The following is an 18,475-nucleotide window of genomic DNA, read 5'->3' as shown; positions in this document are numbered from 1 at the left end:
AGAAAAAAAATCTGAATTCTGAGAAGAAAAGTCAAAATCCAAAAATTAAAGTCAGATTTCATACAAATAAAATCTGAATTCTGAGGTGAACAATGTCAGAATTCTGAGATGAAAAGCAGAATTTTTTTTAATTTGTATTTTTAAAGGCTGTATTTTGAGACCAACCGAGTTGTGGGGGGGAAAAAAGTCAGGATTTAGTTTTTCCAGTGACCCTAACCTGACTCCTCGCTGGACTTTGAGGAATCTGGTCCTTCCGCTGCAATCATTAATGAGCAGCAGGGCGACTCTACCTGCTGTTTACCCGATGAACGGCTGCGTAAAATGTCCTTTCTGCCATCACTGAGTCAACGGGGTGTGAATGTGTCTTATCTCTATAGGTTAGAGAGCAGACGGAAGAAAAGAAACCAGGACAATCTACCAGTTTCAGAGTGGAAAAACTCGGTGTGAAGCGCATCAGAGAGGCAAATGTTTAATTTTAAACCTCACTGAGGCAATCCGGGGAACTTTATCTCACCTTAAGCCGCTGCAAGTACCGACACACCTGGGCGGCTGCCTCAGGAATGTGAACCGGGTAGAGCTGGGCTATTAGTTCGCCTTTTTTTTTTTTTTTATTATCACAGCGACTGACAACAAATACAGGAAGTAAAGGAAAACTCAAGGGAGGGAAAAAAGTGTGACAAGTGGACGTGGAGAGAAAAGTCTAGCCAAGAGGGCGTGGAGGTTTAACACAGTTTCAGTCCCGGTTCCGGTCATACCGTCAGAGGAGTCGATTGGTTTCACAGGTGGAGATTTTTACCCATTAGAAGACGGACATCGGTTTTCACCGGCAGAAGGAATCGCTCAATCACCGATCCTGCTTTATTGAACTGATTATTGGACTTTAGAAGTGGATCAAAACTCACCAGGTTTGTGTTTTAATTGAATGTTTAAAAGGAGAATCAGATATTTTTTTAAAAAGGTCTCGTTACAGTATATGTTTTCTGACACTTTAAAGGAAAGAAACAATTTTCTCCCTTAATGCGGCGCCCCTGTATTGCGACGCCCCTATATACCTGCTTTTTGTGCCACCGTGATGGAGTAATAAATCACTGCTGTATTTAAGACATACATTTGTTTTCATCAGCAGAGAGAATCGCCGATCCTGCTTTATCGATCTGTTGATTGAACTTCAGAAGGAGATTCCTGTCAAAAATCACCAGGTTTGTGTTTTAACTGGAACTTTAAATAGAAAATCAGATAATAATTTTAAAAAGAGCCTGATTAGAGGAATGCTTAATCAGGGGCGCAACAATGTACTTTCTGACACATTTTAGATGTTAAATACTGAAATAATAACTAATTCCTCCTCTGTTGCTTTGGCTCCCCCATAACGTGGCGCCCCCTCTGTCATGACGCCCCCTTTGTCATGGCGCCCCTACGGCATGCGCCACTGTAATGTGGTAATAAAAACATTGCTACATTTAAGGAAACCACGTTACCGACTCTCATGACAACTGATTCACATGACTGTTAAATATTACACAAGTTCAGAAACATTTTCCTAAAACAAAAAACAAAACACTGGCGTCCCTTTGAGTCGGTGTCCGATTGAAGCTCAGATTAAACACCAACTTGAATTTCATGTTTTCAATTTTGCCATGACAACATACCAGCCCAGCAGGCTGCTGTTTGTTTCAAGTCTGTCCACTTTTTTTTTTTGTTTTTTGATCTTGTTGCAAAGCCCCGGTACTTTTATGTGACAAACCGAAACCTCTCTGACTTCAAAAACTCCCGTGATCATTGAGCAACATGCTCAAAATGATCACAGCTCATTTTATTTGTGGCAGAAGACAATGAAATGCAACTTAAGCATATTGATCAGAGGGAGTGACATAAAAAATCGGCTGTTTAGGAGAATTACTACCTGCCAGTGTAACTTGAAAAACGTGTCTTGTTTTGCAGGCATGTCGCAGGACGATATAGAAAAAGCAATGCCACTGACTTCCGTACCTGGCTCAGCTGAAGAGCAGAAGGAGGATGAACATAATACAAAGCACCACAGGAAACAAAGGAAGGACAAGGAAAAAATAAAAAACCACAGGAAACTGGCCATTTGCAGCATTATCTGCGGTTGCTCCTGCGTGGGATACAAAGCACTGGAAAATTCATTCCAGGTACTCCTGATGTCATTTGGGTTCATTTCTACACTTTAAATCCAGTTTGTGTTGGTTTCGGTTCCTCTATGCAGGATGTTCGCAGAAGTTATTGCAATAAACTATAATATTGTTATTTTCAGACCATTTTCAACTGCATTATAATGCAACTTTTATAAGAGATATTTCTTTTTACATATTTGTTGAAACAGTCTCTGGTCCGTCACAGTTTAGTATCGGAGAGACAATCTATGAAAATAAATCAAGCTCCTCGCCATTTTAAGACTGAAATTTGTGATTATTCCTTTCACAAAATAGTTCAAGCTCAGTGAATTAAATCTGTAAACTCTAACTAAAAGCCATTCCCACTCCAGGTTTTGTCTTTTCCATCAAAGTTTGTAGAATTTACTGTGAAATTGAGGGAAAAGAACTGAAGGTTTCAATGTACCATTTTCTACTCAAAGCCCCACAACAGCAGTATTGTTTATTACAACTGTTTATAATTATGTAAGAAGATAAAAGTCATTTAGGGCTGCACAGTGGTGCAGTTGGTAGAGCTGTTGCCTTGCAGTAAGAAGGTTCTGGGTTCGATTCCCGGCCCTGGTCTTTCTGCATGGAGTTTGCATGTTCTCCCTGTGCATGGTGGGTTTTCTCCGGGTACTCCAGTTTCCTCCCACAGTCCAAAAACATGACTGTTAGGTTAATTGGCCTCTCTAAATTGCCCCTAGGTGTGAGTGTGTGTGTGCATGGTTGTGTGTCCTGTGTGTCTCTGTGTTGCCCTGCGACAGACTGGCGACCTGTCCAGGGTGACCCCGCCTCTCGCCCGAAACGTTGGCTGGAGATGGGCACCAGCAACCCTCCCGACCCCACTGAGGGAAAAAGGGTGCAAGAAAATGGATGGATAAAAGTCATTTAGTTCATTTTTGTAGATTGGGGTTCACATTTTACATGAAATGTAAAAAATAATCCTTTTTCTCATTTTATTTATTTTTAATATTTATTCAGTTCCAGTGTTAAATATTAGAATTGAAAGTTTATTGATCTTTTGGAGAATGTATTTGGGTTATTATACTGTTATTACCACTTTATTACTTGAAAATAGTCTCAAAACAACATCGTCACTTATTGTAATAAAATTTTATCATCCAGCAAAACTTGTCGTGACCGTTGTGAAAATCAAAGTCAAGTCCAAGTTTACTTATGAAGCACATTCACAACAACCCCAGCTGACTGCTTCACAATATCTCCAGCAGCGTAGATAAATATATGATAAAATAAAAAACAAAATTATATTTGATAAAAACATGTTGATGAAATTGACACTAAAATATTGATAATAGAAAAGTTACAGCAATTTTTCAAAAAATTTGGATCAATTAAGAACTACAAATATTTAAAACGCCACTTTCACGTCACTGCAATTTGAAATTGTCCCAAATTCAAATCTACCTGGGCCCCAAAAAGGCTTGGACCGGCCCTGCTGGGCGTCTTTAACAGCTTTTGGTTACTAATCTTGTTTTTTTTTTCTTTTTTCCTCAGGTTGACCAAGAGGAGAACAAAACACAAAAGCTAAAGTATTCAAAAGAGGCGAAAAAGTACAGCATAATCTCCATTGTCACGTTTTACGGGATCCTTCTCCTCATTCCTGTGGTGATAGTTTTCGTCTCATATCTTCTGACATTGAAAGACTAAACGACTTCGGCAGAAAAACAAAACGATTCTGTGAACAACTTTGTATTTTATGGAGCAAAGTAACAAAAACAAAGCTGTGATGATTTATTATCATTAGAAGTTACAACCTCTACTTTTATCTCTCCAGTATTTAACGGAAACAAAACAGACGGCTTTCATGTTTTTATATCCTGTGATATTTATTCAACATACGGACGAATTCATTTAAAAAAAATGAAACTATAAAATCCAGCATTGCCTTTAAATTTGACAATTTGAAAAGTTTAACCTCTCTTCAAGATTTCCACACATTCAGAAAAACTGAATACTTGGATGTATATTAGTGGAAATCCTAAAGAGACAAGATAAACTTTCAAAAGCACCTTTATATTCAGCTCTGCAACAACTCATTCCTGAATATAGTTTATTATTAAAAGAAATGTGTGAATTCTTACTGTATATACTAAAATCACAAATACAAGAGTAGATAAAACATTTTGTTTGGGCTTTGAGAAATAAAAACAAATGGCATAGTGGTGATTATGGCAGTGCTTCAAAATGACATTATCTTGGCATTATTGCATTGTTACTTCACCTGTATTTTTTTATTAAATGTATACATGTACTGCACTTTTATACAAACGATGTATTTTATAATAAAACATATTTTTAAGCATCAAGTTGGCTGATTCATTCTCACAAAGGTTTTACAGTTAAGGCAACCTCATTTACAGCAACAAACGGCTACAGTTTAATGTACTTATGTACAAAAAAAAGGATAAACTTGGTCGTTGACACGCCCACTTTTCCATGCACTTCAGTGGGAAAAACAAGAAAAGGCCACAGGTGGGAAAGTTCAAACCCAAATAATTAATCGGTTTCCGCCCTGAGCTGAGTAAAGCGAAGTCCAAGCTGCTGGAAACTGATTTGATTGTACATTAAAAATAAAAAAAAACATATTTACAAACACAGTTTATTGTAAATACAAATCTCTCGCTAGCATCTTTAAAAGTTATAGATATATAGCCTTTAATAGAGAAACAAATAGCTGCCATTATAACTCAAAGATGCTGCAAGGGGATGAATACTTCAGTTCAGAACAATAATACAAGCCAGAGAACAGAACCATCAAGACGAGTGATAATACTGTACAGAATATCAAGGAGAATTTGTTTTATTTACTTTAAGACCAATACGAGCAGTCTGACTGTAGAATAAATAAAACAATCTGTACAAATGTGTATAAATAACTTCTCCAAGTCGACATTTTTGTGCTATAATGTACATTTCTTCAGCCTGCAGGCAACAAATGCTACAGATTTATTTAACTGGAGTTTTTCCACAACATTTCAACACGGACCGGCGCGACATTACGTCATGATCGCACTTACAGGAACAGCATTGTCCGTTTCTCTTTCGTCGCTCTGGTCGTGGATCAGCCACAGATTCAACTCGTCCAGCTTGGAGCACAGCAGGGAGTCCACATCCTGGACGCTGAGGGACGGCTCGTCTTTGGGGAAGCCGCCTCGTCTCGGCCTGGACGAGGACGGACCCGTCTTCCCAACGCCGACCAGAGGTTTCTTTGGCTTTCTGGCCTCGCCCACTTCCAGGAACTCCAAAAACCGTTTGACACGCCGCGGGCCGAACCAGGACTCGGACCCATTCTTGCGGTTGAGCGGCACCTCAAAAATGGTTTCCAGGCGGCTGATAGACAAATCAGTTGATGGGATTAGGGCTGAAACTAACTATTACTTTAGTAATTGATTATTCTAGCCATTATTCTGACGATTAATCAATTAGTCTGACAATTAATTGACTGTGACGATTATTCTAACGATTAATCGATTAGACTGACGATTAATTGACTGTGACAATTATTCTAACGATTAATCGATTAGACTGACGATTAATTGACTGTGACGATTATTCTAACGATTAATCGATTAGACTGACGATTAATTGACTGACGATTATTCTAACGATTAATCTGATGGTTAATTGGATGAAAAAATTGGCACATTTTGCAGATTTTCCTCACTTATGATTATTTTATGCAACATTAAAAATATATTCAAAGAAGCAAATGAATAAATAGATTCCTTTTAAAAATAAAAACATTTAATTGCCTAAAATTTAACACAGCATTCCTTGAGGGAACGCTTGATAATTTTAGCAAAGGAAACTCGCAACTTCTCATTACAGTGCAGTGCTTATCTGTTGGCTTTTGATTAACTGATTATAATATCTAGAGCTGTCCAATAGGTTTTTTTAAAAGCAGAATTAGAACCGGGTGAAGCTAAACCTGCCATTTGAGCACTTCTTTGTAAAATATATTTACAGACACAAAAAGATTTATTTTCTATCCCAAATGCAAAATGAATTGATTTTTCATAGTTTTGACTTAATTACTGCTCTCAGTACGTTGTTCTAACAGTAAATGTCCTTTTTAAAGCGTCTGTATTCTCCAGTTAATGATTAATTGATTACTAAATTAGCTGACGATTTATTTCAGTTTTTCACGTTTAATGTTTCAGCCATGAATGGGCCGTAGACAAATGCAGCTGATTACTCTGGTGCCACCTACTGGTTAGACATTTTACTGGCAAAAATCAGTTCAGCTAGTCCTGAACTTTTCATTTCCTGTTGAATAGATAACGAGTCTGGAGCAAGTAGTATGTTTTTGTAAAGAACTGATTATTTTAATTATGTCCTGATACATAAAACTATTTTTATGAATAAATATAAATATTGTTGTGAAGTTAATCCTCATCAAAGACCAGTTTGATAAGAGCTTGTGGTCATAGTCCAGCACTGAAACACTACTAAGTGCAATGCACCACTATGAGGCAGTTTTTATTCATTTACTGCAAAATAAAGCCTTTAATAATATCTATATCCTGCACCAGTCAGCATATCAATACGGTCATTGTACCTTATCGATATCGGTACTTTGTACCTTCAGCTTTGTGGCTTATTTCTATCAGCTTAAATGTCTTTGATCAAACAAAAACAGAAGCAGATTTCAGTCACTTTTAAAAGTTTTAGACGTCAGTAAACAAAAAGCAACCAGATTTATCTGTTCAAACAACTAAACGTGACGGGAAAGTCCAACCATCATGCTTCTCAGAGTTGATTTTAAAGAGACCAATGCATACATTTGAGGTTTTAAGGCTAAATATTCTAAAAATTAATAATTTTTATCCAATTAATCATCAGAATTAATTGATTAATCAATTACTAAATAATAGTTACTTGCTCATTTTAGTGGCATTTGGGAAATAGAAATAAATTTGACAATTATAACTGACGTAAAAACAGGAGATGTTTGATCCGATTCAACTTCAGAGAAAATAAAAATGGTTTCAAGTGTCAAACATGCAACACTAATTCAGGAAAAAGGCAATCAAAACCAATCCAGAACCTTGTGGAAAAGCAATTATCCTGTAAATCCAACAACTGCATGAGTCACTCCTGGCAGCAAAAACTGCCTTCATGACTCTGAGATAACTGGAGATTAATTACATCACCATGAAAGAATCAGTCACTACAGCTGCTCCTCGTGTTAAAAATAGGTTATTATGCGAGTAATTATACAAGCTTATGTGCCATTATGTCTGTGGTGAACATTTGAGACAGATTAGACTGGCACTTATCAGCTGCTCTTCCTTAAGCTGCCATCATCAGGGGGAGTTGCCTTCAGCAGTACTTCTGCTTCTTAGTTACTTTCTTTTATTTATTAGAGAATACATAAAAACACACACACACACTCCCACCCATGGCGACAAGCTGCCAGCAGTCTGCTCAGAAAGGCAACATGCTCAAAGAGCAGATCAGGAGTTATTTAAACAGATGACTGGTGCGGTTCTGGCCCGTCGCTGCACAAACACGCCACAGAGAGCTATAAATACTGCGGTTTTTCCGCTCCAAAGAAGACATGGACGGCTCTTTGAAGATGCACATCAACAGGTGACCAATTATTCTTCCTTGAACAGGTTAGGATAGGTCTACGCAAAACATTTTCATTTCATTTTTGCACTAAATCATTCTTAGATCATTAAAATTGAGTCTGCTCAGTTCACAATCAGCTGTTGTAACATTTTATTTAAATCTGCTGCTGGCCCGTAAAATCAACGTTTACACTCGCAAGTAAAAATGGCTGCAAACAGATGCGCAATTATACAACTGTAAATCTCTGAAAAGCAGAAGTGGAGCCTCCTGCATAACCAACAAGAATACTGCGCATAAAGCGGTAAAACCAGCTGACCAAACATGCTGTAGCTCCCCTTGGGTTGCTAGGTAACGGCGCTAGGCACGGTAGTGTTGCTATGTAACGTCAAATGTGACTTAATAATCTGGAAGTTTTTCAAAAGGCTCATTTTCCAGACACCAAAAAACATGAGCTTATTGCCAAAAAAAAACGTCTGTGTTTTTTTAAAGTTCTTTGGTTGTTTTTAGAAGCAGTTAAGAGTCAAATGGAAATAAAACAACATGCAAGATGTGAATTTTGCAAAATATATCCCTTTAAGTGTCGTCACTGGATTAATGGTTTCTATGTAAAAACACAAAAACAAACATGATTTGTTCTTACCTTTCCGGGGGTTTGCTGAAATTCTTATTGGTGTAAATTTCTTCCAAACTAAAGTCTTTCTTCTTCACCCTGAAGGGACACAGAAAGAGAACAATCAATATAAATCATGATTTATTTTAAACCCAAAGCTTCTCAGGGAGCCACTGTTCAACTTTGTTTGCATACTGTGGCATTAAGGTACTTTATTCTGCTAAACTGTCAGAAAGTGAAAGAATTGAAAGATTCTTTTGGACGTAAAAGCTGAAGTCAAATCAACAGCATAAAGTGGCAGTCTGGCTCTGAACTAAAAACAAAATGGCACCAATAAATGATCTGTTGGCAAACTATAAAATGGCTGATAGGAGCAGATATCTAATCAGATGCCTGACCCACATGTACAGCAATAAAAACTGTTGCTCAAAGAGAATTAAATGGTTAAAAATGAATAAAAACTTTGTTGGAATTGATAAAAAAAAATTGTAAAGCTCATTTTAGAAAAATTGTACAGAACAAAAGTATAGTAATGTGTGTGAATCGACTCATTTCTGTAAAACGCGGGTCGTTCAGCGTTTCTACGTACCGGACTGGTTTGGGCAGACCCATGGGCGTCAGGTTGGTCTGAGGTTTTGGCAACGTTTTCCGAATCCGGATGGACGAAACCTTTTTTTGTTCTTCATGTTTTTTGTCAACCTTTAACAAAAACATCCCATTTATACGACCTGCAGAAGGGAGCTGTGACCCAACCAAACACTCTTAAACACATGTTTCACACCTTACTTCTACTTTAGAGGATTTTATGGCCCTGAAATAAAATCCAACTGTCTAAATAGGATCTTGGAAACATTTATGCCCTTTAGATGAAGTCATCGTTTACAGACAAGTTGCAAAATGTTTTCCTTGTATCTTTTTCTTGACATATTAAGACAAATTTTTAACTTTTGGCCACAATTCCATAATAAAATGCTTAAAAGATAATATTTAAATATAACAAAATCACTATATGCACATTAAAATATGGTAGTGACAGCAGCATGTTCTGAGCTTACTCTTAGACTTTAGGGGAAACATTATGAATAGATTTAAATTAAAGTCACTTTTCACCTAAAACCTTCAGCCAACAGCTAGAAAGTTGAAAATAAGGAGAGAAAAATGATGTTGAGGAATTTAATCGGTTATTCGATTATTATGTCATATTTTAAAATAAATTGTTTTCCATTTTTTACATTTTCTCATTTGTTTATGTCACAAAATCCAGACATTTTAGCAACGTGTGAAAACTTTTCAGAGCCTGTTATTAAGGCTGAAACGATTAATCAGATGAATCATGATTAATCATGATTAATCAACTATTGAAATAATCGTCAACTAATTTAGTGTTAGATTAATTGTTAACTGAAGCACACAGACTTAAAAAAGCCATTTGCTGAAAAAACAACATATTTATGACAGTAATTAAGCCAAAACTGTACAATAAATACATCTTCCATTAAAGATAAAAAAAACAACTGTTTTCTCCTACTAAGTAATCAATAGATCACTTCTAAACTGTATTGATGTTAGTCAGCAGAAAGTGCAGAGATTTCACATTTAAAATATTAGTTTTAGCTGCGAATTATCAAGAATACACTAAACAAATGCTACGTTGTTGCATTTTATGCAATACAATATTTTCTCATTTAATAAAGGAATTAAATGTATTTAAATATTTTTAATATAATCCAAAACAGTCTGCAGAATGTGCCAAGTTTTTTTTAATCCAATTTAATAATCAATAGATTAGTCAATAACTAAAATAATTGAGAGTTTCAGCCTTACTTGTCAGTATTCAAGTAAAAAAAAAAAAAAAACATACATACTCTAATTTCAGAGTCAGACAGAGCTTTTTCCTCTCTCAGCCCGGCGTCTTCAAACTCCTGACCGGAGGAGCTGGTGTCTTCGCCGTCATCCTCCTCCTCGCTCTGCTGCCTTCTCGCCGCCTCGTACGGCGCCGGATTCTCACTTTAAAGAGTCCAGAGTCGATATCAGAACAAAACGGGTCCTACACTTCAAAAACAACTTCTTATTTCAAGTATTTTTGTCTAGTTTCTAGTGCAAACACCTTATTACACTTGAAATAAGACAAAGCTAACCTTATATGCAACTTTTCAGCAAGATTTAGAAGCTTGTTTGGAAACTGCCTATTTTGAGTGTTTTTGTACTTTCACTTGGGTTTCTACCCTTAAAATGCTTTAAAAAATCCACCCATCTGTTTTTGGGCAATAAGCTCGTGTTTTTTTCTAACGTGTCTGGAAAATGAGCCGTTTTAAAAACGTCTGGATGAAAAGTCACAAATCAGCAGTCACTGCCCCGTTACCTAGCAACCCCAGCAGAATTCCGCCCGTTACCTAGCAACCCAAGCGGAATTCTGCCCGTTACCTAGCAACCCAAGCGGAATTCTGCCTGGACTTACAGATATTATTTCAATTTAAAGTAACAAGAGGTTGTAATTGAAAATATTGAAAATGGAAAAATATTAGCTTCGCCTATAACATGGGAAAAATGTCTTGCTACAAGAGAAACTAGCATTTTTTCATCAATATTTGGGAATTAATGACTCATACATCTTGCTGAAAATGTACTTTTGTGTCATTTCAAGTGTACTAAGATATTTGACTAGAATCCGGAGTGAAAATATTTGGTAAGATTTGGTATTTTTGCAGTGCGGAGACTAGAAAACATCACTCACCTGGGATCCAAGGAAGCAGCAGAACTAGATCCTAAAGTGAAACCTAGGGAGTGCCAAGCGGTGGAGCAGGAAGAGGAAGGGGGCGGCGAGGGAACTCGACTGGAAGTGCCGGCGTTGGCAGAAGTTGCCCTGCAGTCAGATTTCTTGGAAAGGAAAGCGAGAGGGCTTGAAAGGAAACAGGAGGCGAGAGCAGTGAGGGAGCTGCAGGGGGAATGTACATGAGCAGGTGAAAGGTTGTGGGTCATGGGGTCATAGAAAGCAGATCTTCTGGACGGATACACCTCCTTCCGAAGACAGAGAGGAGCGATCTCCCTCTCCACCTCCACGCTGCACACCGTGTGTCGGCGCGCCCGCCGCAACGACCTTTGAGCGTGGGAGGTTAAGTTACCATGGTGATGGTGCGTAGCGTGCGTCCGGTGGTGCGGCGAATGCGGAGGGGAAACCCAGGGCGAGTCGTCATGATGGAGGATGAGAACGTCTGGGCATGAGTAGCTGCGCGACAGTCGCCTGGAGATGTTGGTTTCTGAAGAGCGCATGCGCGTTGCGGATAGGTCTGCGTCCTCCACAGTGACGGACCGGGATCCCTCCTCGGTTTTACTCATCCTGCTATGTAGAACCCGGCATCTCCTCCTTTGGGGATCTTTCCTCCTTCGCCTCACGTCAGCAAGCCTGATGCTTGGCCTTGGACTACAGTTACTGATTTCAGAGGCTTTGAGAAAAGTCTCGCCTGTCCTAGCAGCAGAACTCCTCTGTTCATTTTCCATAACAGTTTTATCTTCCTCGTTCAAGAGCCCAGAATGGACCAGAGGAAGTTGGGGATCACTTCCAAAAATAACTTTGTCCATGGAGATTTTACCTCTGCCATTTTTTGACTGGCTCTCTTTGGTTTTCTCTTGCTCTTCGGCTAACACTGAGAACTTAACAGTGCTCCTCAGGCTGTTCCTGAGTCTCTTGGACGGCTGGTTCTCTCCTCCGGTTGATGCGTCTTCGCTTTTAAAACCCGTGCTCATCGGTTCCAACCCATCATGCGACGAGGCATACACTGAACTGCTCTCCACTTCTAAACTCGTGTGATTTGTCGATTTGCGTTTTAATTGCTTCTTATTTGAGTTCCCACACTTGGTTGCCTGTGGGATTTCCTTTTCGTCGGAACGGACAAGAACTACAGACAACCGCTTCTTCACCGGTTGTTCTGCAGTCGGGTTAGGCACGGTAGTTTCCACATCCATAAGATTATCATCGCTGGATATCATCGGGAGCCGTTTGCAGGAACTACTGGGCTTGGCTCTTTTGCATTTTGAATTGTTCTGCGACTCACTGCTGCTTTTCTCCAGACAATCCTTCCTGTCCTGTTCACTTTTTGCTTTTGCGGTCGCTCTTGTCGACGCCACCTGCCTTTTATTAACCGGTTTCATTGTCTCATCTGCGCCTCTCTTTCTCTGCGTTCTTGGACCCTTTAACACGTCTCCTCCTGAAGCCATGCTCATCTTCCTCTTCACATCGTCTTGGGAAACACAGTTCGGCTTCAGCCCCCTCTTTGCTCTTGCAAACTTTGACACCAAACACATCTCGGGGATTTGTTGGCACTCCATCTGTTCTGCATCAAAAGAAGGCTTCAGTGGACTTTTGTTTGTGGCGAGGCCGTCGAGCTGAAGTTGATTTCTGTCTTTAATTTCAACCGACTCGTATCCGTTTCCCGTGTCTCGTCTTGAGAGTGGCTTTACGCTGGACAGCTTGCCTTTGTGGCCCTCCACAGCGGTGTAAACGTTTAGGTCTGATTCATGCGAGGCACTTTTACGTAACAGGAAAGAGGAGCCAGACGGTTCGCCGGCTTCTTCGGAAGCAACACAAACCAAAGGCACAACGTCAGGCAAGTTTTCATCTCCCCCACTTATTGCACATTCAAAACCGCCTGTAGTCCTGCAAACTGATTCATTAAACTGCAGTTTTTTAGATTTTGTGGGTGCGGTGCTTATCTCACTTTTTGTTTCCGCAGAGTCAACGAGACTTTGTGCTTCTGTCTGATACTTGTCGCCTTTCTCCGATGCGTCGACGTCAGTCGCGTCATCTGCCTCGAACACGTCGTCCGCGGTCAGAGGACTGGTGGCTCTGAAGAGCTTAACAGGAGTCATGACAATCTCAGTGAAGCTAGCCATCTTTGATTTTAGGGACTGAAAGAAAGGGCCAATCACCCATCCCTTCGAGACCGAGGCGTCTTCACCAAGGTCGCCGCCAGCAAAATCCTCACATGCGTCCATTCCAGGTAACTCCTGGCATGCGCCAATTCCAGGTAACTCCTGGCATGCGTCCATTTCAGGTAACTCCTGGCATGCGTCCATTTCAGGTAACTCCTGGCATGCGTCCATTTCAGGTAACTCCTGGCATGCGTCCATTTCAGGTTTGGTATCGTCAGGGTTTCGCATCGTCTGCTCTACAAATGGTTCCAAAGGAGAGACATTGTTCTCGCTCTCTGTGCTTTTCGAGTTTTTCCACCTAGAAAATTACGTAGAAAAAAAGCATGGCTGAAAAAAAAATATTATTGAAATAATCACCAACTAATTCAGTAATCAAATATCGTTAATTGGAGTATACCAACTAAAGTATGCCAGAAAAACTCGATTCAGTAACTAAGCCAAAGCTGTACAAAAAGTTCCAGTAGTTAAATGGAGAATCTGCAGAATGTGTGGTTTTCATCCAATTACTTGGTTAATTATCAGATTAAAATAATTGTCAGCTGCAGCTCTAGAAAAAAGACGACTCTTGCTTTGAAAACAACACATTTTCATTTAGTAAATATTTTCCCCGGCTTTGGAAAAAACAAACATTTATTAAGAGGAAAAGCACAGACATGTAGGCTGAGTAATTCACACTTACTCATTTTGGTGCTCTGCTGTAAATCTGATAGAAAACCCAAGCTGCAAATAAATACACAAACAGTTTGTTGATTTAGTTGCAACAAAAACACATTTAAAGTGAATATTTGTGCAGAAGCTTAAACTTGTTGAGGCTCAAAGGTAAAGACACAGCGATATTTTAATGAATGCTCCCTTACACAAACACAAGTTAAAACCCAGTTTAAGTGGATAAAGCGGGCTAACGTTTCTCTCCTAGATCAGCAGTTTCCAGTTGATCCCAGGATTGAGGGAGATTGCTTGGATCAGACGGCGCAAAACTTGACACAACAAAAGTTAAGATCTGTGATTAACGTATTTAAGTCCAAATTACTTATTTGCTAATGAATTTAAAACATTTTAAGGCCTCGTTTTTAGATACATGAATTTCAGACTTTTTAAGGATGTGCGTCTACAACACGCATAGTTTCTCTAATACATGCAAGAAACCTTCGTTTTGGTTTAGATTAAAAACAAAGCGTTATGAAATCAGCTTACTATAAAGAAAAAGAACGCAAAACTCAGAGTCAGAAAAGCCATGTTTAAATTAAGGATTGCACCAACAACTTTATTCTTTACTCTGCAATCAATATAGTTGTTTTGAAACCATTTTCAAGTAATATAATGGTAAAAATGGCTAAATAATGCAAGAACACATTCTCAAAGGTAAACTTTAAATTCTAATGAACTAGAAGACAAATAAACAAAAATCAACAAATAAAATGAATTATTATTATGTCTATGTAAGCAAAATTGTCCATAAAAAAGGGCTGGTTGAGATCAACTGAAAACTTTTGTCATCCAGTTTTAGAGAAAAACAGAGAAAACAATAAGTTATGCAAATGGAAATGATTGAGTTTGTTTTATTTTATCATGCTATTAATTGCTTTACTGTGACAAGGCTAAAACTAAACATTTAGCATTCAAATAAATTTCCAGCAAACATTGCTTACTACATTTTTAAAACAAATATTTTAACTTCATGCTTTGTGGCAGAAAATTAAAATCAAATTTTGATTACACATGTTTTTTTGGTTGTTGGTCTTTTCGAGGTTTAAAGTTTGGGACTTTCGGGTTATACTATATAAACAAATGTTGCCTTACTTAGAGAACATCTACAACAAATTAAAAGTTCTGCACCAAACTCTTTGCTTCAAAACCCACCGGGAAATTTCCTAAACGAGGAAATGAGGTCAATGAATGACTGCGTAATATCATGAGTCTGTTAGTAGGTCAGATAAGACACTAGATTGGTTGTTTATGCCGGATGCAGCAGACCGTGAAGGAGGATTAAATCACTTCATTAACCCTCACACCTCATAATCCGCACACCATAACAACACAGCTTTTATAAAAGACAAATTAAGAACATTAAACACTTTAACTTGACCAGTTTGGTTCCAAATCAGCTGATTCTGTTAAAACTATATGAAGTCAAGGAAAGAAAGCAAACCTTGTTTGGCTCCTCATGCAGATGTGTTCTTCCTCCTCTCTGCAGCTTTGACTGTGATGCTTGTACCTACACAGCATAAGAGCAGAAGTGCTCAAGTAGAAGCAGTTTATTTTATTTTTTAAGTAAGGTAATCGACGTACCATGTTTGGTGCTTCTTTTTGCCTCTTTGTGGAGGACGGATTCGGTCCGGATTGTATCTCGGCAGCCTGGATGTCTGAGCAGTCCAGCTTTTTTGGGGTTTTGGCTCTGATGTCCTGGATGCGGCCGCTCCTCCGGTGTCCGGACGGCCCGTCATGAGCACAGCTAAAAGCACAATTAAGAATATGGCTTTCTTTATCGCAAAGAAGAAAAAATAAGTTAAAAAACTTTTTAAAAATTAAAAAAATAAAAAACCGCTAAGAAGAAAGCAGCAGGTGAAGCAGCAACCATACCTGGGGGTGACGGAGGAAAGGGGGAGGAGAGGTGACGGAGGGTCACTGAGGGGGGGCGCATTACACACGGGAATTGGGGGAATAGCATCTTCATCCATTGGACAAACTACTTGGGAGAGCGAGTCAGAGGGGAAAGTCAACATCCCATTTGCTCTCTTTCACTCAGCGTCTTTCTCCTTTTCCTGCAGGTCTCTGCAAATCACGTGGGACGGAAACAAAGCAAACGGAAAAAAAACATGCAGGGCGTCACATTTGAACAAAAAAATAAATAAAAAAAGTCCAAGACTCCAGAGAAGATGCTTACTTTTCTTAAGGCAGGGATGGCAAGTTTATTCTGAAATCAAAACAGAATAGTATACTTTATATAAACTGTAAAATTTCATGTACGGCTTTAAAAAAAAAGGAAATTAAGAAAATAATTTTAAAAAGAGTCTGGTTTAATACATTGTCAATTTTTTTTATGCTTTACAACTTCAAATATTTTCTGTTTAGGTCAAAAAGTTATGATGCGTAACCGTGGCAACAGGGTATTGTTTTCAAATTCAAAAACACTTTAATGGTCCTGAAGAGAAATGAAATGTTGTTGTAACTCATAATTTAAAATCCTTTAAAAAGTTATTGTAGCTAGTGATGGACAAAAGTATGAATGCTCTCCTGTAGAGGTCTGTATAGCAGCGAATTTGAAGAAGCCTCCGACTGAAGACACACCGTTTTTCTAAGGGTTGTCCATAATTTTCCTGATTTTATGTAAAGTCCTTAGATAATTAGGATGATTAGAATCTCAAAAGCTTTAAATAACTCCTGAACTACGACTCTGAAAGTCAGGCTAACCGTAGTGACGCAACTGCAATTAGCAACAATGGATTTCTCTCAGTTTCGTGCCTTTAATATGTTCACAAAAACCGAACAGTGATTTGAACAACATCTGAGATTTAAAGAGACACAAACCATCATAAGTACTAATAATTTATACCTGCAACGGCAGACATGTTTTGTTTTGAACTGCAGATTTCTGAGCGTGTTCAACACCAACAAAAACTTTGAAAATCTGAAAATCTACCATAAAAGTGTCACTCTTCTGCCTCGTTGAAAGCAACCCTTCAAAAAATAAAAACAGCGTCTTCAGTCAGAGGACTCTTCAAACTTGATGTGATACAGACTGCTGCAGGAGACGTTACCTGCCCACAGCCATCAACATCTACAATAACCCTTTAAATGTTGTTACAACATCTAACTTTCCTATGAGTTCAATAAAACGCAAGTACACATTAAATATGAAATAAAACCGACCAAATTAAATAGTAGGAATTTAAAATTAGCCAACGAGCGCCCTAATTTTTTAAACATATCTTAATTGCTCAAATTATACTAAAATTACATTTAAAGACTTTTTCAAAAGGCTTTCACAAACTTTTCTTAAGCATATCTTTATTTCTGGTGTTTAAAATTAAAGCTTATTCCCACTCTTTGTGTTTTATTGTTTTTAAGTGACCTACGCCACACCGGGTTAGAGGGAAAAAGTTATCAGCATCCAGCAACCGCATGGCGGTTCTACACACCTCAATTATACTTAAATAAAACTGCGTGAATAGCACAAACAGCTTGGTACCGGAACATTTCAGTGAGAGTTTTAAGTAAAACCGAACCAGTGGTCTGATCAAAATGGAGCGTCGTTTAATTGCTGGAAGGAATGTTCTTCATTTCAAACTTTTATTAGCAAGCCAAAATAACTCGATACTCCTACGAACACCTTAGATACAGTAAAATTGCAACGTCTAAATGATTTTAACTTGATGAAGGCAGAGCGTTATTGCATCTCCATATATACTCCACAGTTTTGCTACTCCATATGTGTATCAGTTGCAGTACCAGGTAATAGTCGTAGCCGGGAACTGTCATTTTTCAAAGCTTTCTATGACGTCTTTAAAATGAGCGGAAATATTACCACATTATGATTCACTCGGTTACACTAAATAAAAACAAATACCGTTAGCTGAACTCACCTAAAGCCTTCAACTTGACCGTGGGTCTGTATTCGTAACCCGCCGTAAACAAGACATGCCGGACGGACGGCGGCGCCGTGCAGCGAGTCGCTAATGTATCCGTTTCTTTACAAATCTAACTACCAGACAAGACCAACCGACCAATCAGAACGTGAGTTCGATTCCGCCCGAAACGCCTTATTGAAATCTGACCAATCACAGCGTGAATTTCAGGGTCGTTGGTTCAGGGCAACCAATGAGGAGCACGACTGGAAAAACATGAAAGTTGCTCTTTCTTCATGCCCTCGAGTGAACTAATATTTTAAAATTATACTGCAAACATTTTATCAGAAAACTAATACATTTAACCACAAGATTAATTTAAAATAAATATATAATTTCAAAATAAGTTCGATCGACAATTTTCATTCAGTTCAATTCAAAAAATACTTTATTTAAATTAAAAGCTGTAGTAACTTGTATCGTCCATATCTACAGATTTGTTGGTGATGCTGTAGGGAGGAAGAATCTGCGGTAGCAGTCAATCTCGCAACCAATTTGAAGAGGCCTCTGACTGGCTGCCTCATGACTGTCATAACATACAAAAAATACATACCAACAAT

General features: G+C 38.5%; 1 protein-coding gene and 1 long non-coding RNA gene across 2 annotated transcripts; one reads left to right on the top strand and one right to left on the bottom strand.

Moving 5' to 3' along the window:
* The first annotated feature begins 284 nt into the window (after nucleotides 1-284).
* On the top strand, nucleotides 285-5,054 carry LOC103468937 (uncharacterized). The gene is made up of 4 exons (XR_534272.2): nucleotides 285-905; nucleotides 1,124-1,199; nucleotides 1,942-2,153; nucleotides 3,672-5,054. It is a non-coding gene; the product is annotated as an uncharacterized LOC103468937 (long non-coding RNA).
* prr14 (proline rich 14) lies at nucleotides 4,962-17,954 on the bottom strand. The gene is made up of 11 exons (XM_008416339.2): nucleotides 17,874-17,954; nucleotides 16,175-16,204; nucleotides 15,871-16,062; nucleotides 15,580-15,742; nucleotides 15,440-15,505; nucleotides 13,970-14,010; nucleotides 11,096-13,588; nucleotides 10,227-10,368; nucleotides 8,951-9,060; nucleotides 8,392-8,460; nucleotides 4,962-5,507 (listed from the first exon to the last, which is right to left on the bottom strand). The coding sequence occupies exons 3-11, from the start codon at nucleotides 16,011-16,013 to the stop codon at nucleotides 5,174-5,176; spliced, it is 3,561 nt and encodes a 1,186-aa protein (XP_008414561.1). The 5' UTR covers nucleotides 16,014-16,062; nucleotides 16,175-16,204; nucleotides 17,874-17,954; the 3' UTR covers nucleotides 4,962-5,173.
* Nucleotides 17,955-18,475: the final 521 nt, after the last annotated feature.

The sequence above is a fragment of the Poecilia reticulata genome, linkage group LG8, assembly GCF_000633615.1.
Source record: "Poecilia reticulata strain Guanapo linkage group LG8, Guppy_female_1.0+MT, whole genome shotgun sequence".
Taxonomy (NCBI): Eukaryota; Metazoa; Chordata; class Actinopteri; order Cyprinodontiformes; family Poeciliidae; genus Poecilia; species Poecilia reticulata.
Note: the sequence above shows the minus strand (reverse complement) of the source record. Positions and strands in the feature narration are given on the sequence as shown.

Excerpts from the sequence above, each read along its gene's own strand:
- prr14 (XM_008416339.2), bottom strand. The coding sequence starts at position 16,013 with ATGTTGACTTTCCCCTCTGACTCGCTCTCCCAAGTAGTTTGTCCAATG. Across the intron at positions 10,369-11,095 it reads GCTGCTTCCTTGGATCCCAG|TGAGAATCCGGCGCCGTACG; the intron begins GTGAGTGATGTT and ends GACTCTTTAAAG. Across the intron at positions 9,061-10,226 it reads TGTCTGACTCTGAAATTAGA|GTTGACAAAAAACATGAAGA; the intron begins GTATGTATGTTT and ends TTTTTGTTAAAG.